Below are 21,921 nucleotides of genomic sequence, written 5' to 3' on the forward strand. Positions count from 1 at the left end.
TCACTCTCCCTCTCCCGCTCGTGCTCTTTCTAAAATAAATTAATCTTTAAAAAAAATAAGAAATGAGAATTCAAATACTGGAAATTCCCCTGCAAAAACAATTTACCTAAGGCAAAGGGGTTGGGATTCCTTAAATTACACAAAAGGTTAACAAACCCCAAAACTTTAAATCAACACACATTAGATTATTTATTCCAAACTCTCTTCTTTGTAAAGATTGCTGGCACAAAAGTCACACTTGGTTTTTCCAAGCTTCAGTCTCCTCACTTAGGAAATGAGTAATGCTGATCAGTTAACAGGGAGGTGGTTACAAGTATCTGAGACACCTTCACATAAAGTGTCCATTATGTTAGGTATTATACTTACAAACTTTAATCATAAATTAAGAACTGCCCCTTGGAGTCAGCTCTCCTCTCCATTCTAAACCTGGTTCCAGCTGTAATGAAAGCTTAAGAGAGGTTGAGGGGCTCCTGGGTGGTTTCAGTGATTAAGCATCTGCCTTTGGCTCAGGTCATGATCCCAGGGTGTTGGGACTGAGCCCACATGGGGCTCCCTGCTCAGGGGGAGCTGCTTCTTCCTCTACACTCCCCCTGCTTGTGCTCTCTCTGAAATAAATACATAAATAAAATCTTTTTTAAAAAAGAGGGAAAGGTTGGGGAAATGTGAGTTAGGCATAAATCCTTTGATTTGTGCATTCAGAATGGGGGGAGGAGTCTGAAAATTTCTTAAGCTTCAGTGTTTAAGCTGAGGCAATAAAAAAGCACACGACATAAGTTCATATTCCATTTGGTTCTTTTTATTAGAAGTTGAGAATACAGCGAGTAAGGGAAATCCCATGGTGAATGGAACCATCACACAAGAGGCCTTTCTGGAACCCCAACCTTCTATGATCCCCAAAAATGTGCTTTGTGGCTTCAGCATTTTATAAAGGGAAAGGGGGGAAATACTGAAAAAGGCCACTATTTAATGGTGAAAGAACGAAGCTGTAGAGGTCCTAACCAGCCCAGGGCCAACAAAGAAAATTAAAAATCTGCACAGAGCAAGCCAGCCTCTGATGCTGAGAGTAAGGCATTCAGGCGCCAACCTGGTGAGAGTTCTCAGCGAGCACTGTGAAGACCAAGTGCACAGTGAGGCTGTTGGTAGTGAGTTGCACATAGACACACACATATAAATGGGCGCGCACACACACCCACCCACACACACACACACACACACACGCACACACACCCTAAAGAGGGAGATTTTTACTGGACTACATATCATTGATGTTAATTTCATTTTTCCTAACAGTTTGTGCTATGTTGAACCAGATTCAGCTCCTCCTTTGGGGTGTGGGGTGACTGGGCCCAGAAACTACTACTTCTGTTGGTGTTGTTACAGGGCTGCATCTTATACCCTGTATCCCAAAATGCATGACCGAAAAGTAAGTCTGGCTTCTGATATGTGCTGTTGCTTCCATGAGACTGTCTTTCCTTCCAGATGGCCACTGACCAAAGAGAGTAATACTGTTCTTTATTCTGTCAGGCACTCCATCAGTTCACACAAGTCTTTTGCTGGGTCCCCTAGCCTCCAGGCAGTGACTTTATCCAGAACCAAAAAACTCTTTAAGTTCTTCCCAAGTTCTACAATGGATTCTTTCTCCCAGCAAAAGCTGGGAGATTGGAAGGGAAGAGAAAGGAAGTTAATGACCAAGAAAACACTACTGGACAGGAGACCCTATCCATACACCAAACACCTATTTGAGGATGCCAGCCCCCAGGCACAGGGCTTCAATGTTTAGCTCTAAAACCTACAATCCCCAGATGTAACTCAATCACCTGAAGTCTTGGATGACAGCAAGTAACCTTAGACTCAAGTGCTATTTTGGTGGTTTGCCTATGAGCCAAGATTAGAATTCTATGGTACCTCTGGGGTATGAGTAACCTTTTTCCTACTTTCAGCAGCTCTTTAAAGATATAGCTTAAGGACTGTATGAGACTCCCTGAAAGATCCAACTTTCTTTTAAAACTTCCCACCATGCTATCCTCAAAAACTGGGGTTCAGGGAATACTGATAACTCCATGGTGGGACTGGACCTTGCTTTACAAGAGTTCTACTGGCTTTCTTGTTTAAAGACAGCCAATATGTGTGTCACAACTAGGCTTACTAAGACAGTAGTGTCAGAGGTGCAATTCACCTTTCCTGATCCAAAGGAAGCATTCTTCCAACCTATGTAAATGAGCTCAGGAGGCACCTGGACAAGGGGAATCTCTTTTGTGGCTGGCTCCATGCCAGGAACTATGATGTCAGGTCCATTTGTATTCCCAGGAGGAGGAAGGGTAATTAGGGCAGTGACTGTAACAAAAGGATATTTTGGGGACGTTCCAGAGCTCCACAGCAAAGATCTGGAAAACTGTCACATTTCTGTAGATAAAAGTCACCACAAAATTGAATAGGAAGCCAGTAAGTAATTAGATCAGCCTCTATGCTAACATTTCCAGAGCTCCTCCCACTGTCTTCATTACCCCTTTGCTGGCATAATTAACTTTCCCAAGTAAATGGCTCTACTCTTTAGAAGGAGTCACTCTCAGCACAGAAAACCAGTCTCTCAAACGATACCTTAACTAGAGCCTTTATCTAACACATCCTGTCAGCCATTCACATGCTGCTTCCACTGAGAAACACATACAGCTTCCCTCTACCTCGGGATTCCCAAAGGCTCTCAAACATGAGAGTGGTCAAGCAATCAATGGGCCGGGGCTGTACTTTCTGCCCCGCAGGGTCCAAGGTATGCCAGCCTTTAGAAGGCACCTTGGTGCACCAAGGCATTATACATTCTGGAGCCATCACCTGATCTTCCTACAGTCACTTTGTGCAAAATTGAAACAGTGTGTGGTACTTGCATGTTTCATTCTATACAAAAATTCCCCTCCCTCCCCTACCCCTATGTTTTAAACATTTATATAAATTCTTATTTAAACAGTAAGTTAGAAATCTTATTTACATTAATTTCTTTGTTCTTTCAAAAGAGCATCTAAAATCACATTCCCACCCTTTAATAGGATATAAATGTTCACCTAAATTGGTTTGTATTACTGATTAAGGAGAGAGAAAGGGAGAAGAACAAACCACCAGCTAAACTGTGTTCCCAATCTTCTACAAAATAATGTGACACGGATCAGAAGCCAGTTTGCCCAGGTCGTGCAAAACCCTCAATCAGGAAATCCCAAATACAAGTCAAGGTTTGGGTCATTTCTCCTTGTCTCCAAACTGACGCACTTCATCCTTTGAGGTATGGTTTATTTTTGTTTTTCTCTTCTCAGTCGTGTACCAGGTGGAGCCCCGGGAGCATCACAAAGCCCATGAGGCTGTCAAAGTTTCAGGGCTCTTCTGGCACTGGCCTCAATGGCCGGAAAGGGAGGCCTGCAGATGCTACAGGCTCTGTTCAGGGTCCCTGGCTCACGGAAGGTGTCACAGTGTGTCCTCTTCGCTGCAGCCTCCACCAATCATGAAACGGAACTCCTGGAGGTTCGAGACGCCGTGGAAGTGAACAAACGCGCCCGCCACCACAAAGATGTGAAATAGCTGATGAGAGTGAAACTAGAGGCAAGGGGGAGGGGGGAGAAATCCATTCATTATTAAAGTCTGCTAAAGAGTCTTCACGCCATTTGTGCTGAGCAAGGCAGGGAATTTAGGTGACAAGAGCTCAAATTCAAGGTGTCCACAGATCTTGGAATATCCACTGGGCGTATCACATTCTGTCCCCAAAAAAGTCAAGGTGCTGCCACTAAATTCTAACCATGAAGACGTGTACACATAACACAGGAGTATCTGGTGAACTCAGGGGCAAATGGCATAAACACACTCTTGCCAACAGACTACAAAGGCCCAAAGATCCCTCTGTGCCTACCTGTGGGCTAGTCAGACAGGGGGAGGTTTTCCTCTCTGCTGAAGGAGGTTTTTATCATGGCCTAAGTAAAGCACAAAGCTATGGCCAATTTAAATGTGCTTTCTCTCTCAGAAAAACTAAAGGGGGGATCGCGCAGCGGTTTGGCGCCTGGGTCGCGCAGCGGTTTGGCGCCTGCCTTTGGCACAGGGCGCGATCCTGGAGACCCGGGATCGAATCCCACGTCGGGCTCCTGGTGCATGGAGCCTGCTTCTCCCTCTGCCTGTGTCTCTGCCTCTCTCTCTCTCTCTCTCTGTGTGTGTGTGTGTGTGTGTGTGTGAAACTATCATAAAGAAAAAAAAAAGAAAAAGAAAAAAGAAAAAAATGTAAAAAAAAAAAAAAAAGAAAAGAAAGAAAAACTAAAGGGATTTCCAGGATTAGGTAGATGATTAAAACATGTCTCCTTAGCTCTAAGACTCCAGAATTACACAAATGACATCCTATATCAAAAGGCCAGCAAAGCTGGCCCTTTTCCTTCCTTCTCAAATCAGAAGCTGGTCTATAAGCACATTAGTATTTTTTTCTGATTCAATCTGTTGAATGCTAGTTCATTTCTTAAAAGGGTTTTATTGATTGCTCAGTGAACCAAACATACTTCAAAAATTCTACTATTCTATTATCATCTCAAAATGAAAAAGTACAGCTGCAAAACAGTATTCATCAAGAAAAAAATATTGATTTTAGAGGTGCAACAAGAAGGAGCCACATCTCAGGAAATGCTTCCCTGGAAATCAAAGGGGATTCATTCTCCCAAAAAAGTAGGGGGAGAAATATTTCCACAATCAATGTCAATATGATGATGAGGCAATCTCCAAAAGACAAATTAACTAATTTGAACCTGAACAGATTGCCTAAATTAGCATTATCTTCATTTTATGGAGGGCTAAATTGAACTTCGAAGACTAGGTGATCAGTTTAGTCTACAATGATCAGCAACAGGTAGAGGAACAGAATTCCAAAGGTGACTTCATAATCAAACAATTCCGCAATTCTGTACCTACTGAAAATCTTTCAGGACATCATCAATTACAAAATATCCCACCTACTGGTCCCTTACATTTCTTTTCTACTTCTCTTTCGCTCTCTCTTAACCACAATCTAGTTAGCTCTCCCTCCTCTTGCAACCAACACATGTATACACGATCTCTCATTACAAATCATTGGATTTTAGTATCAAAAAGGACTCTGGTAAACAATCTAGTCCATCACCCTCATTTTCTAAATGAGGAAACTAAAACAAACTAAATGCCTTGCCAGTTCAATGTAGTATAAAGGAGCATAGACTCTGATATTAGACTAGCCTGATTCAAATTCCACTCCTACCAGTTATAATTTGTTCTAATGTTGGACAAGTTACTAATCCCCCTAAGCTTCATTTCCTAATCCTTAAAATGAAAACATTGATATTTGTCGTATCACAGGACCAACGTATTAAATGAGGTAATCTGTGTAAAGTGTTCATACAGTACCATACCAGCCACCAAGTCAGTGCTCAGTAAATGTTAATCATCACTGTACTTAGTGTCCTGAGAAACTTAATGAAGAAGACTTAACTTAATGAAGAAGAGTTACAACTAAAATACAGGTCTCTCAATTTTTAGTCTAAACCTTTTTCCATTATTTTACTTCCCGGTCTGCCAATACACACTAACAGATATATACGTGTACACACTAACAGATATATACGTGTGCATACTAACTGCTCCTGGTCCTACTTACCCAGATATCACATTTGCCAGGAAAGAAGCGCTCAGGGATGCGGGCAGCATAGAGAGCGGCGCCTGTGATGTAGAGGCTGGCCATTAGCATGAGCCAGCCGATCTGCCCTATGGTGGCTGCCTTCAGGAACCCCTCCGCGATGACATAGTGCAAGGTAGGAATGATTCCACTCAGACCAAGGCCCAAAAATACTCCTACAATCACAAGAATAAAATAAAGTAAAAATGCACAAGACAAATGAGGAAGAAGTCAATATTACAGCACAGTACTAGTAATTCTATAAGCTGAGTATTTCAAGTATGATGCTTGTTTGAAAGGGAAAGGAAGGTTCTTCAAACTCTGAGGATACTGCCATCCCAGATAGCACAGATATGTTCTAAATGATAGATCGATTTACAAATCCAAGGAGCCTCCCACTAAGAGAAGCTTAACAAGTCAGCAGTCCTCAAAGGGTTTAGATATGTGTTGCTAAGTGTTTGAGGAATACACAGCTCTAGGAGTTTAGACTTTCCTAAATGATTCCTCTTTATAGACACATATTGCAATACAAAGCAATTTCACACATTTTATCTCTCCTTTAAAGGAACAGACATTCCTGGGTTGGAGTGGCATGGACTGGTGGGGGTGGCAATGGGGGGGGGGGGGTGTGGTTATGAATGCTCCCAGGCCCAAAAGTACCAATCCGGTACAGAAATCTATCAGAATCATTCCACCACAGCCCCACTGCCTTCAAAACTATCTACAGAAGTGTTTTTCAAACTTCTTGATATGACCTAGGTTATAAGATCAACTAAGTGAATTTAGATTAGCAATTTTTTTTAAGTGAACTACAATAAAATTAAAAAAAAAATCACTGTTGCAAATGGAGTGTTAAGTTTTTAGAAGTTGAATAATATGACTGTGAATTTATGAGTATATACATAAATCTGTGTCAATCAAACCACCAAAGGAACACCTCATATGCTACAGCCAGTAACTGCTCCTACATTCTGACATAGGGAGTTAAACATGACACTTAACTCTCAAAATACAAGACAAGGAGCCTGTTACTTGCTTTGGACATGACCTAATAAGGTGTTGGTATACAACAATACATATACATGCACATACAAATAAATAATGGGCATCTGTAAGAGAAGAGGAAAATGGCAATGTTCCTCTCATAAAAGAAGGGAATGAAGCAGGGCTAAATAAAAACCTTTTCCTACTTCTATTCCTCACTAAAGAAAAATCCTCATGATCCTGTTTCACTTGCTATTTTCCTCCACATGCTAAACAAAGGCTCTAGTGGTCTTGTCTACCATTCTAGAAGTCAAAAGCTCAGGAACTTGGTTCTTCTGATGTGTACCACAGTAGAACATTCAGCTGTACTCTTATCTCCTGGGCTGAAGCAGGCTTAGCACCACAGTTAAGTAGTACTGGAAGCCAACCCTGACCACTGCTTCTCTACTTATATAATCACTTAAAAACCTAAGTGGGTAGACTATTGCAGTCATTAACAAGAAGTTAAACTCTTACTTCTAACCTTCTAGGTAGCTGCAGATGAACCATGGCTTGGATTTTAATATGAGATTTTCTTTTAAAAAAGGTCAAAAGGAAAAATACTCCTTTTACTAATACTTGTTCATTCTCAATAGGCACCAAGTTTGATACTGAGGACAGAACACTGAAAGACATGGCCCTGGCTATAAGGAGTCCTCGGTCCACTGAAAGAAACAAAAACTTATCTCTGTGAACTCCCCACTCCTAGAGGAAGGTTCAACTTGAGGCTTTTGGCTTTCCATATAATCTCCAGAGAAACAGGCATGATCCTAAATATAAAAAGCCTCCTTATCCCTACATTAGAAGAGATATATGGTGCTCACTTTAATAGAATACAATTGTGAAGTCTTATTTACCTAAGCAGTACACATTTTCAAATAAAAATACAAAACAAAGAATGACAACAACAAAAGAATCAATCACTAAAAAGTACACTCCAAGCTGAGAAAGAGTAATCATTTTTTTTTTACAAAGGTTACAGAACCACTGCCTTATGGGCATAAACTCTAGTGAATTACATTGGCCAATAAAGCTCACCATGCCCCTCAACTCTAAGCACTTTAAGACAACTAATGAACACTACTACATTAAAGCCCCTGAAGAACAGGAACTATGACTTATTTATCTTTGCATCACAAGTACATAGCACAGGACTTGGCATGTAGACCTTTAATAAGTGACTGGTAAATAAATGGAATGTCCAATGTAAAACCTTCATATCTCTTACCTGCTCTTACTCCTCGATACTGAGGGGTAGCAAACATGTCCCACTGAGAAACTATAATGGCTGCAATGCCCAGCACACAGATGACAATTAAGTAGATGAAGCAAGGTTGTGGATTACAGTAGAAAGAATAATAAAGCCATGGAACAAAACTTCCCATTATCAGAAGAGCAATACCAGAGTAATCCAATCTAAAATAAGAAAAGAAAAATTCATGTGATGTTAAAAAGTATGGCCCACTACAGGTTCCAATTGATCCCCTATGACATGAGCTAGCACTAACAGACAAGAGGCAAACAGGGATGCCTGCTTTAATTTAAAAAATGTTTTTAAGTTCCCATCAGATAGTATCAGGAATTCTGACAACTGTGCTGGATGTTTTTCCCCAACTCTAATATTTGATTACAACGTAGACTTTCTGATACTTACTTAGAGAAGAGCCGGGAGACCCCTTCTGAGTGGCAGTAGACTGTGTGGAAGAGCCATGAAAAAGAAAGGCAGAGAATGGCCCCCAAGAAGAATAATCCAAAGACCACCTTCTCCTGCAGAGGGGCCACAAAGGAGATGTTTGGGCGAAACATATAAAAGATCCCCAGGCACAGGAAGAATACACAACCTATGAAAGGAGGACAGGGAGAGAAAAAATGATCCTTGTCAACAACAGTGTTGTGTGTTGATGACATCCTCAGTCCTTCACAATCATGAATGATACCTGAATCAAAAACTCCATGAGAAAGATTTTCCAAATAACTAAAGCTTATCCAAAATTTTGGTCCACTTCAAACACTGCTGGTACCATATACTCCTGGGCTTCATAAACTGAGTGTACAGAAAATAATAATTTATTTATCTAAGAACATAATCCAAAAACCAGACAATGCTGCTAAATTAGTCTACTTCTACCTCTAGATCTAGTATAAAATTTCATTTAGAAAGTTTTTGGCATATATGTTGGAACCCAGTTTTCACAGATCCATTTTGTGTTTGCTTTTGCAATGAATTCTAATACCTCCAAACTCTGTCAAGAAATACACCTTTCCTCTACCAATAGCTGTCAGGGAACATTATGCTTCTCTGGTCCTCACCAGTTGGTCCAATAGATTCGAGTTAAGGACAATAAAATGCCTACTCATGCTATTTCATGACCAGTTTTTAAACTGCCTTTCTTCACAGTAAGATACATGTTCTTACTGCTTAGGGAAAGGGTCACTTAACACAAGGACAGAAATTAAGAAGTTAAACATGTGGTAAGTGACTGTTCTATTTAATAAAACTTTTACCTTTGAGTTAGACACTAGCAATGAACTGGATTTGACACTCTATTCTGCTCTCACTATACTAGCAGGTAGAAATTTGGGGACATAACAGAAATCAAATGTGTGATATGAAATGTAAGTCAAATGGGGTAAGCCACAAAAAAATTTTCACAAGGCTGTGCAACCATCTCTTTATTTAATTTCAGAATATCTTCATCACACCAAAAAGAAGCCCATACCTACTGCATTCATCTCCCACTCCCTACTACTCCCAGCCCTAGACAACCAATAATCTACTTTCTGTCTCTATGGATCTTCACATTCTGGGCATTTCATGTGTATGGATTATACAGTATGTGGCCTTTTGTGTCTGGCATGTTTCAAGGCTCACCCACACTGTAGCACATATTAGTACTTCATCTCTTTTTATAATATTTCATTTGCAGGGATATACATTTTATTCACCCATTCACCAGCTAAAAGATGTTTCAGTTGTTTCTACTTTTTAACTATTATAATGTTGCAGAAAACATTTGTATGAACATGTTTTCAATTCTCTTGAGTACATAATTAAGAAGCAGAACTACTGATAACTCTGTTTAACTTTCTGAGGAACTGTCAAACTACTTTCCATAAAGGCTGTATGTACCATTTTCATTCCTAATAGAAAAGTATCAAAGTTGTAATTTTTCTGTATCCTTGCCAAAATTTGTTACTTTCCATTTTCTTGATTATAGCCATTCTAGTGTGTGAAGTGGTATCTCATTACAATTTTCAAAGTATTTGATTTGCATTTTCCAAAATGACTAATGATGTTGAGCATCCACTTTTTGTTCTTCTTTTTTTTTTTTAATTGAAATAGAGTTGACACTTGAGCATCTTTTCATGTGTATACTGGCCATTTGTAGATCTTTGGAGAAATGTCTATTTGTATGCTTTACCCATTTTTTAAACTGGGTTGTCCTTTTATTGTTTAGTTGTAGAAGTTATTTACTAGATCCTCATCAGATATATGATTTGCAAGCATTTTCTCCCATTCTGTGGGTTACCTTTACACTTTCTTGATAATGTCCTTTGACATATAAAATTTTTAATTTCGAGAAAGTCCAAAATATTTTTTCTTTGGTTGTTTGTATTAAATTTAGGTGTTAATTGTAAGAAATTATCACCTAATCCAAGGTCACAAAGATTTACATCTATGTTTGCACCTACTGGTTTTATAGTTTTAGTCCTTATGTTTAAGTCTTTGATCCATTTTGAGTTAATTGTATAATGGAATGAGGCAAGGTCCAACTTGACCCTTTTACATGTAATTACTCAGTTTCCCCAATACTGTTTGCTGAAATGACTATTCTTCCCCCACTGTAATCTTTAATATGCAATTATGATGGAAAAAATATTAGATTACATTCTACTTCAAGCAAAACTGAAATTTAATTGTGAATATTCCAAGTGATGATTTTGAAAAATCAGCTTATTTGTATTAAATAAAGCATCCTCCTCACAGTGTTCATTAAAACATTATACCACATTTTGTATAGCACCTTTCCCTTGGCCTGGTTCAAAGACACTATCTGAAAATCTAGTAGAGAAAATTATGACTTAGCTATAATAAAATCAGAATGCAAACTAGAATAACCACAAAATAAACCAGTAAGAAACTGCATCATTAGAAATTCAGAAAACAAAATGGCTGATCCCAAATACATTTTTTGTTTTATCCTTCTCCTCAAATACATAGAAAAAAAATTTAAGTGAATCACTAATGCATTACACCACTGACATTACATACCTAAAAGATGTGTCCAGATGTTGCCTGTCTCTGTATGTATTCTGAAAATGCTCTTAAAACAGGCCCGGAAAGAAGGCATTGGGGGCCGATGTCCATGTAAAAGGAAATCATTATCCTTGAGCCAGTCTGGTAGTACATCATGAGGGATTACTCGCCATCGACCTTCCCATACCTGGAAGAAGAGTATCAAAAATCTTTGAGGTTTTGTCAATGTGGCAACACTGGCTGCCCTAAAAGCATAGTTTCAAGACTCATTTCAGTCTGGCTAAAGGTAGGGTCCACCTGTACAAACTCCCCTTCCTTTATCACCCACAACAGACTTTACTCTGAAATGTCCCTGTGAGATTAAATATGACTGTTTTTATACTTAATATTTCTGATGGTGGAAAAAGAACTACAGTTGACCCTTGAATGCTTGAACTATGTGTGTTGACTTATATGCAGATTTTTTACAGTATCATCCTATAAATGAATTTTCTCTTCCTTATGTTACTTTTTTCCTCTAGCTTATTTTAAGTGTAAATATAGTTTATAATACATATAATGTACAAAATATGTGTTGAATTTTTATGCTAATAGTAAGGCTCCCAGATGATAGCAGGCTATTAGTAGTTAAGTTTTGGAGGAGTCAAAAGTTATACATGGATTTTCAACTGCAAAGTAGTCAGTACCTTTAACCACTGCATCATTCAGGGCCAACCTGTATATAGAAATCACTTTTGTGCTTTCTGCTAAATTCTCTCCCTCTCCCTTCTTTTCCCACCACAACAAACATGCTGAAGTTAAAAAAAAAAAAAAAAAAAGTACACAGGAGTCACAATCTTGGATCTCTACCATTAACCAGTTGAAGGGACTTTCATCAGAAAATCACCAAGTCTGTTTCCTCATTTATAAAGTGAGGGTAATGGTACTTTGATTACTTCATAAGAATCAAATGAAATGACCCAGAGTACTTCATAAATGAATTAGCGAGCCCCAGCATCCACCCCACAGTACTTTGATTACTTCATAAGAATCAAATGAAATGACCCAGAGTACTTCATAAATGAATTAGCGAGCCCCAGCATCCACCCCACAGATGGTAGGTAACCCTGACCCTCCCCAAAGGCTATTATCTATGTAAGAGTTAGTGACTAATCCACCCTTTTCATGCTGGAGAGATGGCAAAGAGACTCAATGTTCAAAAGTCCCATCACCACCACCCCACCCCCTTCTCCTTTTTCTTCATTGTCCCTCCCTCACAGACCCTAACAGAAAAGGGATCAGGAATTTGGTACCCGTCCTTAAAAACCTGTCAACCTGTGCACTCTGCTTCTTTTAATGTATTTCAGCCCAGAGAGCTCAGATCACAAGGATCACTTAATTCTAATCTAACTTGTTTCTACTAATCAGAAAGGTATAAGGAAAAAAGCCAGGTACATGATCTACCTATAGGCTTCAGGTTCAGACAATGACCCCACTCCTACTCCCTAGGTTCTTGTGACAAACAACATGGCCAGGCAACACAAACTCAGCTCTCTTTCTACTATGCAAAGTGACTGCCAGCTGAGCCCATTCTTTTTGCTTCATGTCTTCCTGTTCTCTGCTCTCCTTAATCCTTCTTATTGAAATACACTTGTAAAAGAACTGATCCTCTGTGTAACTCCAAAGGAAACGAGAACTAACAATTTAAGAGCAGAAGTGGCCCTCTTAACACTACTAAAACTCTCTCTCTAGCCTCCCCACTTCTTTTCTCACCTTCTAAACTCAAAACCTGAGGCCTATAGTTACTAGTGATAATCTGGCCATTCCATGCTTGTGTGTAACATACAATAAAATACAATAGTGCCAACAAAAGACTAATCTAAATTTTTAATGTCTACTGGTAATAATATTTACCACTTGTTGGTCTTTTTTTTTTTAAGATTTATTTATTCATGAGAGAGAGAGAGAGAGAGAGAGAGAGAGACAGAGAGAGAGAGAGAGAGAGAAAGAGAGAGGCAGAGACACAGGCAGAGGGAGAAGCAGGCTCTTTGCAGGAGCCTGATACGGGCCTCAATCCCAGATCACGACCTGAACCGAAGGCAGCCGCCCAACCACTAAGCCACCCAGGCATCCCTAGGATTACCACTTGGAAAAGTAACTGAGATCTACCAAAGGACTTTCTGGAAAGAATGATAATATTCCAAGATACTGAATTTCTTTTATCTAATCTAGACTTAAAAAAAAAAAAAGCGATTGTTAACATTAACTTTACAAGATGCTATTCTGTTTTACTTTGGGAGAACTGTATTTTTAAGAGAGAGAAGAAAAGAGAAATTAATCCCTTCATCCTCAAGGCAGTTCACAATATGCAAACAGCTCTGCTGTGACCATATGAAAAGTGTTACCCCACACAGCCAAGATGCTCCCTTTTAGTAGTCAGAAAAAATATGTTGAGTTTTTTACTAGTTATATTTGCATATAACGTCAGTAATTTTTCTCCATTATTTAAAAGATTTTATTTACTTATTCATGAGAGACACAGAGAGAAGCAGAGACACAGGCAAAGAGAGAAGCAGACTCCACGCAGGGAGCCCAATGTGGGACTCATCCCAGGACATGCCCTGAGCCAAAGGCAGATGCTTAACTGCTTAACTGCTGAGCCACCCAGGCGTCCCTCTCCATTGTTTCTCAACAACCAATCTAGTGGTTTAAACTGAGCCAAGGAGCTATACTTCCATTATTATACTAAAGTTGGTGTCACATTCAACAGACACTGCACCCTCAATTCTCAACTTGGAGTCAATCCAAATGCAAACCAAAGCAGGCATCCTCTTTAACCCCCCCAGGGAAAAAAAGAACAGGATCACAGCTTGGCCAAACACATATTCCTTTATAAGCTTGACAAAGGCACTGCATAAACATCTGAGCAATGGTCCACTGGATTTATATTAGACCTTTAATACACAAACATTTCTTTTTAATTGAAGGCTGAGGAAAAAAAGCATGATGGAACTTGGATACTCTATAAAGACTAAATGATTTTATTTCCCCTATTCCTGTAAGAAAAGCTTTTCCAAAAGGGAGTGGATACCACCACCACCACAGGACACTTCATTTAAAATTGTTTACTTGCTTCTGATCCAAGAAAAAAAAAATTTTGTGTCACTAGACCCAGTTAATTTTCAAGTACACTCAATTGCATGACTGCAGTAGGCGGAGCAAACCTGGAGAATGCCATGTCACAGGAAGCCTCTCCAGTCCACTCTCACAGACAAACTGCTAAAGAATAATAAGGGAATGGTAGTAAATTTTGTGTTCCATTCACTTTTGTTTTTTTTTTCCCCAGTAAATCACAGTTTGGAGCTAACAAATGCCCTGTTTATTCTCCCATTAGCTGTTACACTGGATTTTTTTTTAAAGATTATTTATTTATTCATTCATTCATTCATTCATTCATTCATTCGAGACACAGAAGGAGAGAGAGGCAGAGCCACAGGCAGAGGGAGAAGCAGGCTCCATGCAGGGAGCCCAATGTGGGACTCGATCCCAGGTCTCCAGGATCACGCCCCAGACTGAAGGCAGCAGCGCTAAACCGCTGAGCCACCGGGGCTGCCCTGGAAATTTTATTTACTTTATTCTTTACTCTCAGTTCAGAAAATGAGAATAAAAGGGCAGTCAAGTTAGCTACAGTTCCCCACTGATCTGTAAATATTAAACATCCCTAATGGCCCAGACACTAAATATTCAACTTTGAGAGATTTAACACAAAACTTGCTTTATGAAAAACAAAATATCTCCTTTACAAAATCCCTGTGTGTTAATTCTCCTGAGACAGCAATCACTAGAAAGAATCTATGATTCTGCTTAGCATTTTCTTCACCAATTTTCAAACACTGATTAAAATTTCCTGTGCTCTGAGTAGATCCATAAATGTGTATACCCCTCCCCCAGCACTCTCCATGCATCCCCTTTATCTTAGAAGGAATGTCTATAATCAGATTATAATGTTTTCTCATCCTCAGGTCCAAAGTACAGTAGTCTATAGTCAACTGGCCCCAATTATTTCTACCACCACTGTGAATGTGGGAAAACCTAATTTAGTTTTCAGGATCTAAGACTACATGCAAAAAAAGTCTTGGTTCTATGAAACCTATATAAAAAAAAAGCTAAGAGTCATAAAAATTCCTTTCTAAATATTTAATCAAGAATTCTCCAGAAATGTTTAACAAATGAATTTATTCATACATACTAACATAAACAGACTGACTTATGACTTTGGATCAGTCCCACCGGGTCCCCATCAGTCAGATTATCAAGTACCTTTAAACTTACCAGAGCCCCTGACTCTCTTCTCTAAGAAAGCAACCTCCAATTCCAGTTGCCATTTTAGAAGGGAAAAAAATGCCCACAATAGATCCCTTAAAAATCCGATAACGCATTATAAGATAGAGACAAAACATGCCAGCTGAACTAGAAATACTAAATCTGCATGAAAACTGGGAAATATGTATCTAAAGATCAGATTGATTACTTACAGAATCCTTAGAAAGATTAGCACGTTGGCCATCACAGTTCTATAGAAGAGATTCAAGGGACTTGGAAATGGCATTTTACTATCTCTAGGCATCAACCACACCCAACTTTGATCCTGTCTTATCTGAATTATCAATAAGACTTCTACTATGTTAACCTTACATCAGGAAACACTTGTTTCCCAGATGGATATTTGAGTTTTATCACAACTTTATCATGTGTACTACAGGTAAACAAATGTGTTTTGTCTTAAACAGGATTAAAGTTATAAGACTGTTTCTGTCCCCATTTTGCCACAGATTATCTCCAAAGTAAACCAACAGCTAAGGTACTGCAACTCTCCTTAAAGATTCCTGTTTGGGAAGGGGTAAACATATAGCATAGAAATGATAACAAACTGTCATCTTACCTTACAAACAAATTCTTCCATTCTTTCCATAGCATGATGGGCTTGTAAAAGAGGGGACATACCCATAAACCCCTCATCTTCCTGAGAAGCTTCATCATTGCACTCACGTTCCTCAGAGATCTGAAAGGCAATCACAGAAAGTCAGAAACAGAGACCAGGAGCCAAATGAAACTATCAACACACTAACCTTGAAAAATTATAATGAAATAATTCCCTCTTAAAGTCAAAGCAAGGCCTCAAACAAGTAATGTCAGTTTATTATAGAATCATGAGTATTAAAAATGAACAGTTATTCAATTCTTCTCTGACAGACAGATGAAATACAAGAGCATTCCCATGGCTTTTTCAGTAGCAAATTCCTGGAGTAGCTTGAATGGTTTGTTTTTTTGTTTTAATAATTATATTCACAGATATATATGTATATATAATATATGTATATATATATATTCTCTCTCTCTCTCTCTCTCTCTCAAGAAATTGCTGAGGGGGAAAACAAGAACCCCACCTGGTACATATAAAATCAATAATTGTAAATACAATGGGGGAGGAGAGGGGAGAGGAGGAAAGAAATTTACTCAATTCTTAAGATATGCCAAGCATAAAAGAAAGGCCTTTGTATAGGCTATCTAAATTAATCCTGACAGTCTATTATTATTAGGTAAGTATTCTTATCCCCATTTAATAAAGAACATTAGGCGAAGAGGTTAAAATAAGTTGCCCAAGGTTAAGACTAGTCAAGGAAAAAAGTAAAAATAACCTGGTTAGACCTTAAGGGATAAATCAATAAAATTAAGATTTCTGTTTCCAGATGAAGCTTCATACTAGTTTAGACAGAATGATACTGAGAAGGGCAATGCACCAGAAGTCAGGAGACCTAAGTAGTTAAGTGCGGTTTTGCCACTAATATAGATGGAACCATATATAGATTTCTCGATATGAACCTCAACTTTCTCATTTCTATCTAAAATAAGGAGTTTAAAACTAAATAATCGGGATCCCTGGGTGGCGCAGCGGTTTGGCACCTGCCTTTGGCCCAGGGCGCGATCCTGGAGACCTGGGATCAAATCCCACGTCGGGCTCCTGGTGCATGGAGCCTGCTTCTCCCTCTGCCTGTGTCTCTGCCTCTCTCTCTCTCTGTGACTATCATAAATAAATAAAGCTAAATAATCTCTACAGTCTTCCCTATTCTCTAAAATTCTGAGATTCTGCAACTCATTGAAAAATGATAGCACAACTCAGTGAAAAACGACAGCACTAATTGGAATTCTGTATCAGAGTCAGCTAGATAAACAGGACAAGTTAACATGACTGAATGAAGAAATGAGTAACTTTCTATCTCCAGTCAGAAAACTGTTAAGGATGAATGTGTAGGCACAATAAGTAATCTACCACAATACTTGAATTTGAACATGTTTAAAAAGAAATCCTAAGATTTCATTTTCCTACTCTTCACTGTTCAAGATAACTAGGGGCTTAATATTAAGCAGGTGAGACATGTTGCATACCCAATCTCAATTGTTACAAAGTTATGTTCTCCAAGAAATCTATCTTGATTCTGCTTCTCTACTATTCTTACTTATAAGACATCCTCCATTCATTACTTCCCTAAAACTTACCTGTCTGTCCTTCAGTGCCCAGTTTTTCTCAACCTTTCTTTCATGACTGCCACCCTCCCCTCTCCCACCAAGCATTTTTAGATTGCTTCTTCCATCCTCAGGAAATTTTATTAACACAATATACTATATATCTGTGTACATACTAGGCCCTTTGGAGGGCTACAAACTGTGGAGGCCGAGAAAAATTAAGGCCATCCCACCTAAAGTTTAGCATTAGCACAAGTACAGCCATCTTAGGCCCCTGTGAATAAGAGCTGAACTTTATTGGGAAAAACTGCAGAATGTCCAGAATTACCTGTCCTTGGCAGGTAATCCCATATCAGAAAGACAACAGAGCCCACACCCATGGTAGAAAATCCCCTAGACCAGCCTAATTCTTCCATCCCTTCTGGAAATCCCCTAGACCAGCCTATAAAAAACCCAGCTGTAACCCACTTTGGGGTCCAAGTCCCTGCTCCGCTGTGTCGGGTATACTTGGATCCAAGCTCGAGCTTGTAAATAAACCCTCGTGTGTTTGCATCGGTGTCGGCTCCTTGGTGGTTTCTCGGATTCGCAATCTTGGGCACAACACAAACCACTGTAATATTTTAGAATTTTTCCATCCCCTCTAAATCAATAAGTAATTTTCACCACAGAATGTATATATGCCCTACCTAATCCACAGCAACTGCCTCCTCTTCTGAACTTCTCTAGCAACTGAAGTTTGTAGCCCTTATTTGACAATGAATATATCTGAATTACAGCTCTTTTTTTACTTACACTTTATTTCATGCTTGACAGAATTTTGCTTTTTTTTAATGTATCATTTCCTAAATGAGATTTTAAGTGCCCACTGGCCCCCAGAACAGTTCTGTGTAATGGGTTACATACTTCACTATGGCTCAAGTAATTAATGCTTTAAAATTTCTTCAACAAAAAAATTTAAAAGATGCCTAATTAAACATAAAATAAAAATGATAAAGTACCATTAAAACATCAACTTACAAATAAATTATGCCAACAGTTTCTAATAAAACTACAAATAAATGAGCATATAATGTAGGATTAGTTAAATGTTTCCTGCACCAACATAAGTAAAACCCAATTAAGTCGAAGAACTGGTCTGAAATGTCAATGGGATTACTCAATGTCAGTAGTTTAGAATATCAGGCTAATAATACATTTGGATCCATAGAAGACTACTCCTAGAAAAAGGCAAGCCAGATTCCCTGGCAAAAGAAAGGGCATTTCACACAGTTAATCTTAGAAACTTAGATAAGAAAAAATGAGAATAGAATGCCTCTCTCCATAGGTACTCACAATATCTACATAAAAGAGAGAAGAATGGTTTAACCTCTAACCATAAGGTTAGGGTTAATGACACTGTTGTTGGAGATAAATACGCGTTTATTGAAAGAAAAGTACATTCATAATGTACACAGAGAGAGAGAGAGAGAGAGAGAGAGAGAGAGGGGCAGGCAGAGGGAGAAGCAGGCTCCATGCACTGGGAGCCCGATGTGGGATCCGATCCCGGGTTTCCAGGATCGCGCCCTGGGCCAAAGGCAGGCGCCAAACCGCTGCGCCACCCAGGGATCCCCAGAGTTGTATTTCAATAGGTACAGAGTTCCTGTATGGGATGATGAAAAATTGTGGAAATAGTGGTGATGGTCATTCAACACTGTGAATGCAGTATTGTACACTGAAAAATGTCTAGAATGGCAAATTTTATGCTATATGTTTTACCACGATAAAATTTTCTTTAAAAAAAAAAAAAAAAGACACAGGGGTCCATAGCACCATTATTTGTAACAGGCAAAAACCAGAAACAATCCAAATGTCTATCAATAAGAAAACGGAAAAACAAGTGTGACATATTTATGTAACAGAATACTACTCAGTAATTAAAAAGAACTCTAACATACAAAAGAGTATGGGTAAGTAGCAAAAACATGCTAATCATAAAGAGTATATACTAAATGATTCCACTTATATTAAGTCCATCAACAAGCAAAGCAATCTATTGTGGTAAAAGTCAGAATAACAGTTATCTCTGGGAAAAAGCAAGATGGAGAGAGGTTACAGACTTGAAAAAGGCATGAGAGAAGTTTCTAAAATGATGAAAATAATCTGAATCTTGTTCTGTGGTGATCATATGTAGGTAGTGTCATGAAGATCTGAGTAACTTTACTGTGTTTAAATCATTCCTCAATAAAATACTGTTTGTGTAAATCATCCCTCAATAAAAATGCCTTTTTTTTTTTAAAGATTTTATTTATTTACTCATGAGAGATACAGAGAGAGGCAGAGACACAGGCAGAGGAAGAAGCAGGCTCCACGCAGGGAGCCCGATGTGGGACTCGATCCCGGGACTCCAGGATCACACCCTGGGCCGAAGGTGAGTGATAAACCACTGAGCCACCCAGGGATCCCAATAAAATGTTTTCAAAAAGAAAAACAGGAGAGAGGAAAAGAGGTGCTATAGACTTTTCATATTAAAGGGTTTTAGGTTTTATTATGTAGGCAAAGCTGAGCGTTTAAACTATGAGGTTGAGCCAACCTGAACACAATTATATTTGTTTTTAGAAACTTACTTTGGCAACAGAGAGAAGGCAACAATGAAGAAGGGAGGCAGGAAAGAAGAGAAATAAATCAATACTTACCAAAGTCTAAAGCAGTTGTTCTCAACTAGAGGCATTTTTGCCTGACCCCCAAAATAAAGGACATCTGGCAATATCTAGAATCATCTTTACTTGTCACAAGGAGAGGAAATGATACTGGCAACTAGTAGGTAGGGGCCAGGATGCTGTTAAACATCCAATAATGCAAAAGACAGTTCTCCAAAACAAAGAACTATCTGGTTAAAATGTTAACAGCCAAAGAGAAACTGATCTAAAGAAATGATGGGGATCCCTGGGTGGCGCAGCGGTTTAGCGCCTGCCTTTGACCCAGGGCGCGATCCTGGAGACCCGGGATCGAATCCCACGTCGGGCTCCCGGTGCATGGAGCCTGCTTCTCCCTCTGCCTGTGTCTCTGCCTCTCTCTCTCTCTCTCTCTCTATGTGTGTGACTATCATAAATAAATAAAAATTTAAAAAAAAAAAAAAGAAATGATGACGGAAGATCTATACACCCACTACAGTATTATGTAATAACAGATCTATACACCCACTATAGTATTATGTGTTCACATCAGAAAAAATTATACTTTATCAGATACTTCATACTTCTTACCAATAAGTGGTTACTAGTGCCACTAGCTAAGCTAAATGGCAACCATTCATTCAAAAAAAATACAAAGTACTCATTGAGCAGCTACCATCTGACAGACAAAGAACCTGAGGCTAAATGATTTGCCCAAGATCACTAGAAAATACCAGTCAAGGGAAGCCCGGGTGCCTCAGCAGTTAGCGCCGCCTTCAGCCCAGGTTGTGATCCTGGAGACCCAGGCTCAAGTGCTCTGTCTCTCTCATGAATAAATAAATAAAAATCTTTAAAAAGAGAAGAAGACGACAACGAAGAAGACGACGACCACCACCACCACGATGAAGACGAAGAAGGAGGAGGAGGAAGAGGAGGAGAAAATACCAGTCAAGAAGTTCAACTCAGGTCCATACAAGTTCCAAAGTTCACGCTGTAGTCTTTCCACTCTCTTGTTTTCTAATTATAAAAGTGCCTGATTTTGTAGGTAACAGACATTTGACTGAAAGGCGACAACATATACAGGCAGGCCTTGCTTTCTAGTAGTGCAGGATACTAAAAATGACTGTGCAAGCCAAAATCATGTAAAGCAATCTTATAAACAATAAGGAAAATGGCTATTCTGTGACCTTTAAAAATTAACAAAGTATTAAAAACTGTCAATTATAAATGTACAAGTAAATTTTAAAAACAGTAAAACCAGTATGCTATATTTTACAACAGAAACATTGAGAATTAAGTATTTATTTGTAAAAAAAAAAACTTACCAAGAGTAATTTGAACAGTGCAGGTCTTTTTTTTTTTTAAAGTAGGCTCTATACCCCATGTAGGGTTTGAACTCACAATCCCGAGATTAAGAGTCACCTGCTTTGCCTGCTTTACTGACTGAGCCAGCCAGGCGCCTCAGTGGTTGCCTTCTTATCAAATAAATTACAATACAAAGTAAGCATCTTTTCTCTGCCTTGGCAAATTGTCCATATTCTAAGTTTGGATCAGCTTTCAACATTTCATTCTTTGTGCTTTCATGTCATGAAATTCCTAGAAGCTTTCCTTTAGATTTAACTCTTTTGCCTATATCACTTCTTTGGACATCTTCATCCTTTTTGTCACAAATGCTTTACTCCTTTATGTTGACAAGTATGCCCCACTATGTCCCTCTGGCTGCACATCTAGAATATCTTTACGTGGTAGCAGCGTCAACATTTCCCATCCCAATCAGGTTATTTCTTCTATAGCCATTTATGTTTGTTCTGACATACAATTGC

At 38.9% G+C, this 21,921-nt stretch overlaps 1 protein-coding gene across 7 annotated transcripts in view; it reads right to left on the reverse strand.

The window, feature by feature from the left end:
- Window positions 1–774: 774 nt before the first annotated feature.
- ADIPOR2 (adiponectin receptor 2) overlaps window positions 775–21,921 on the reverse strand; it is a 138,045-nt gene continuing 116,898 nt past the window's right edge. For all 7 annotated transcript variants that reach the window (XM_041736630.1, XM_041736632.1, XM_041736627.1 and 4 more), the window contains 6 exons: window positions 15,865–15,984; window positions 10,959–11,130; window positions 8,340–8,526; window positions 7,914–8,101; window positions 5,645–5,838; window positions 775–3,579 (listed from right to left, as the gene is read on the reverse strand). In XM_041736630.1, coding sequence (XP_041592564.1) covers window positions 3,451–3,579; window positions 5,645–5,838; window positions 7,914–8,101; window positions 8,340–8,526; window positions 10,959–11,130; window positions 15,865–15,984 — 990 coding nt within the window. In that variant the 3' untranslated portion in view covers window positions 775–3,450. The remainder of the gene's footprint in view (window positions 3,580–5,644; window positions 5,839–7,913; window positions 8,102–8,339; window positions 8,527–10,958; window positions 11,131–15,864; window positions 15,985–21,921) is intronic.

Source organism: Vulpes lagopus, chromosome 21 (assembly GCF_018345385.1).
Source record: "Vulpes lagopus strain Blue_001 chromosome 21, ASM1834538v1, whole genome shotgun sequence".
In the NCBI taxonomy this organism is placed as follows: domain Eukaryota; kingdom Metazoa; phylum Chordata; class Mammalia; order Carnivora; family Canidae; genus Vulpes; species Vulpes lagopus.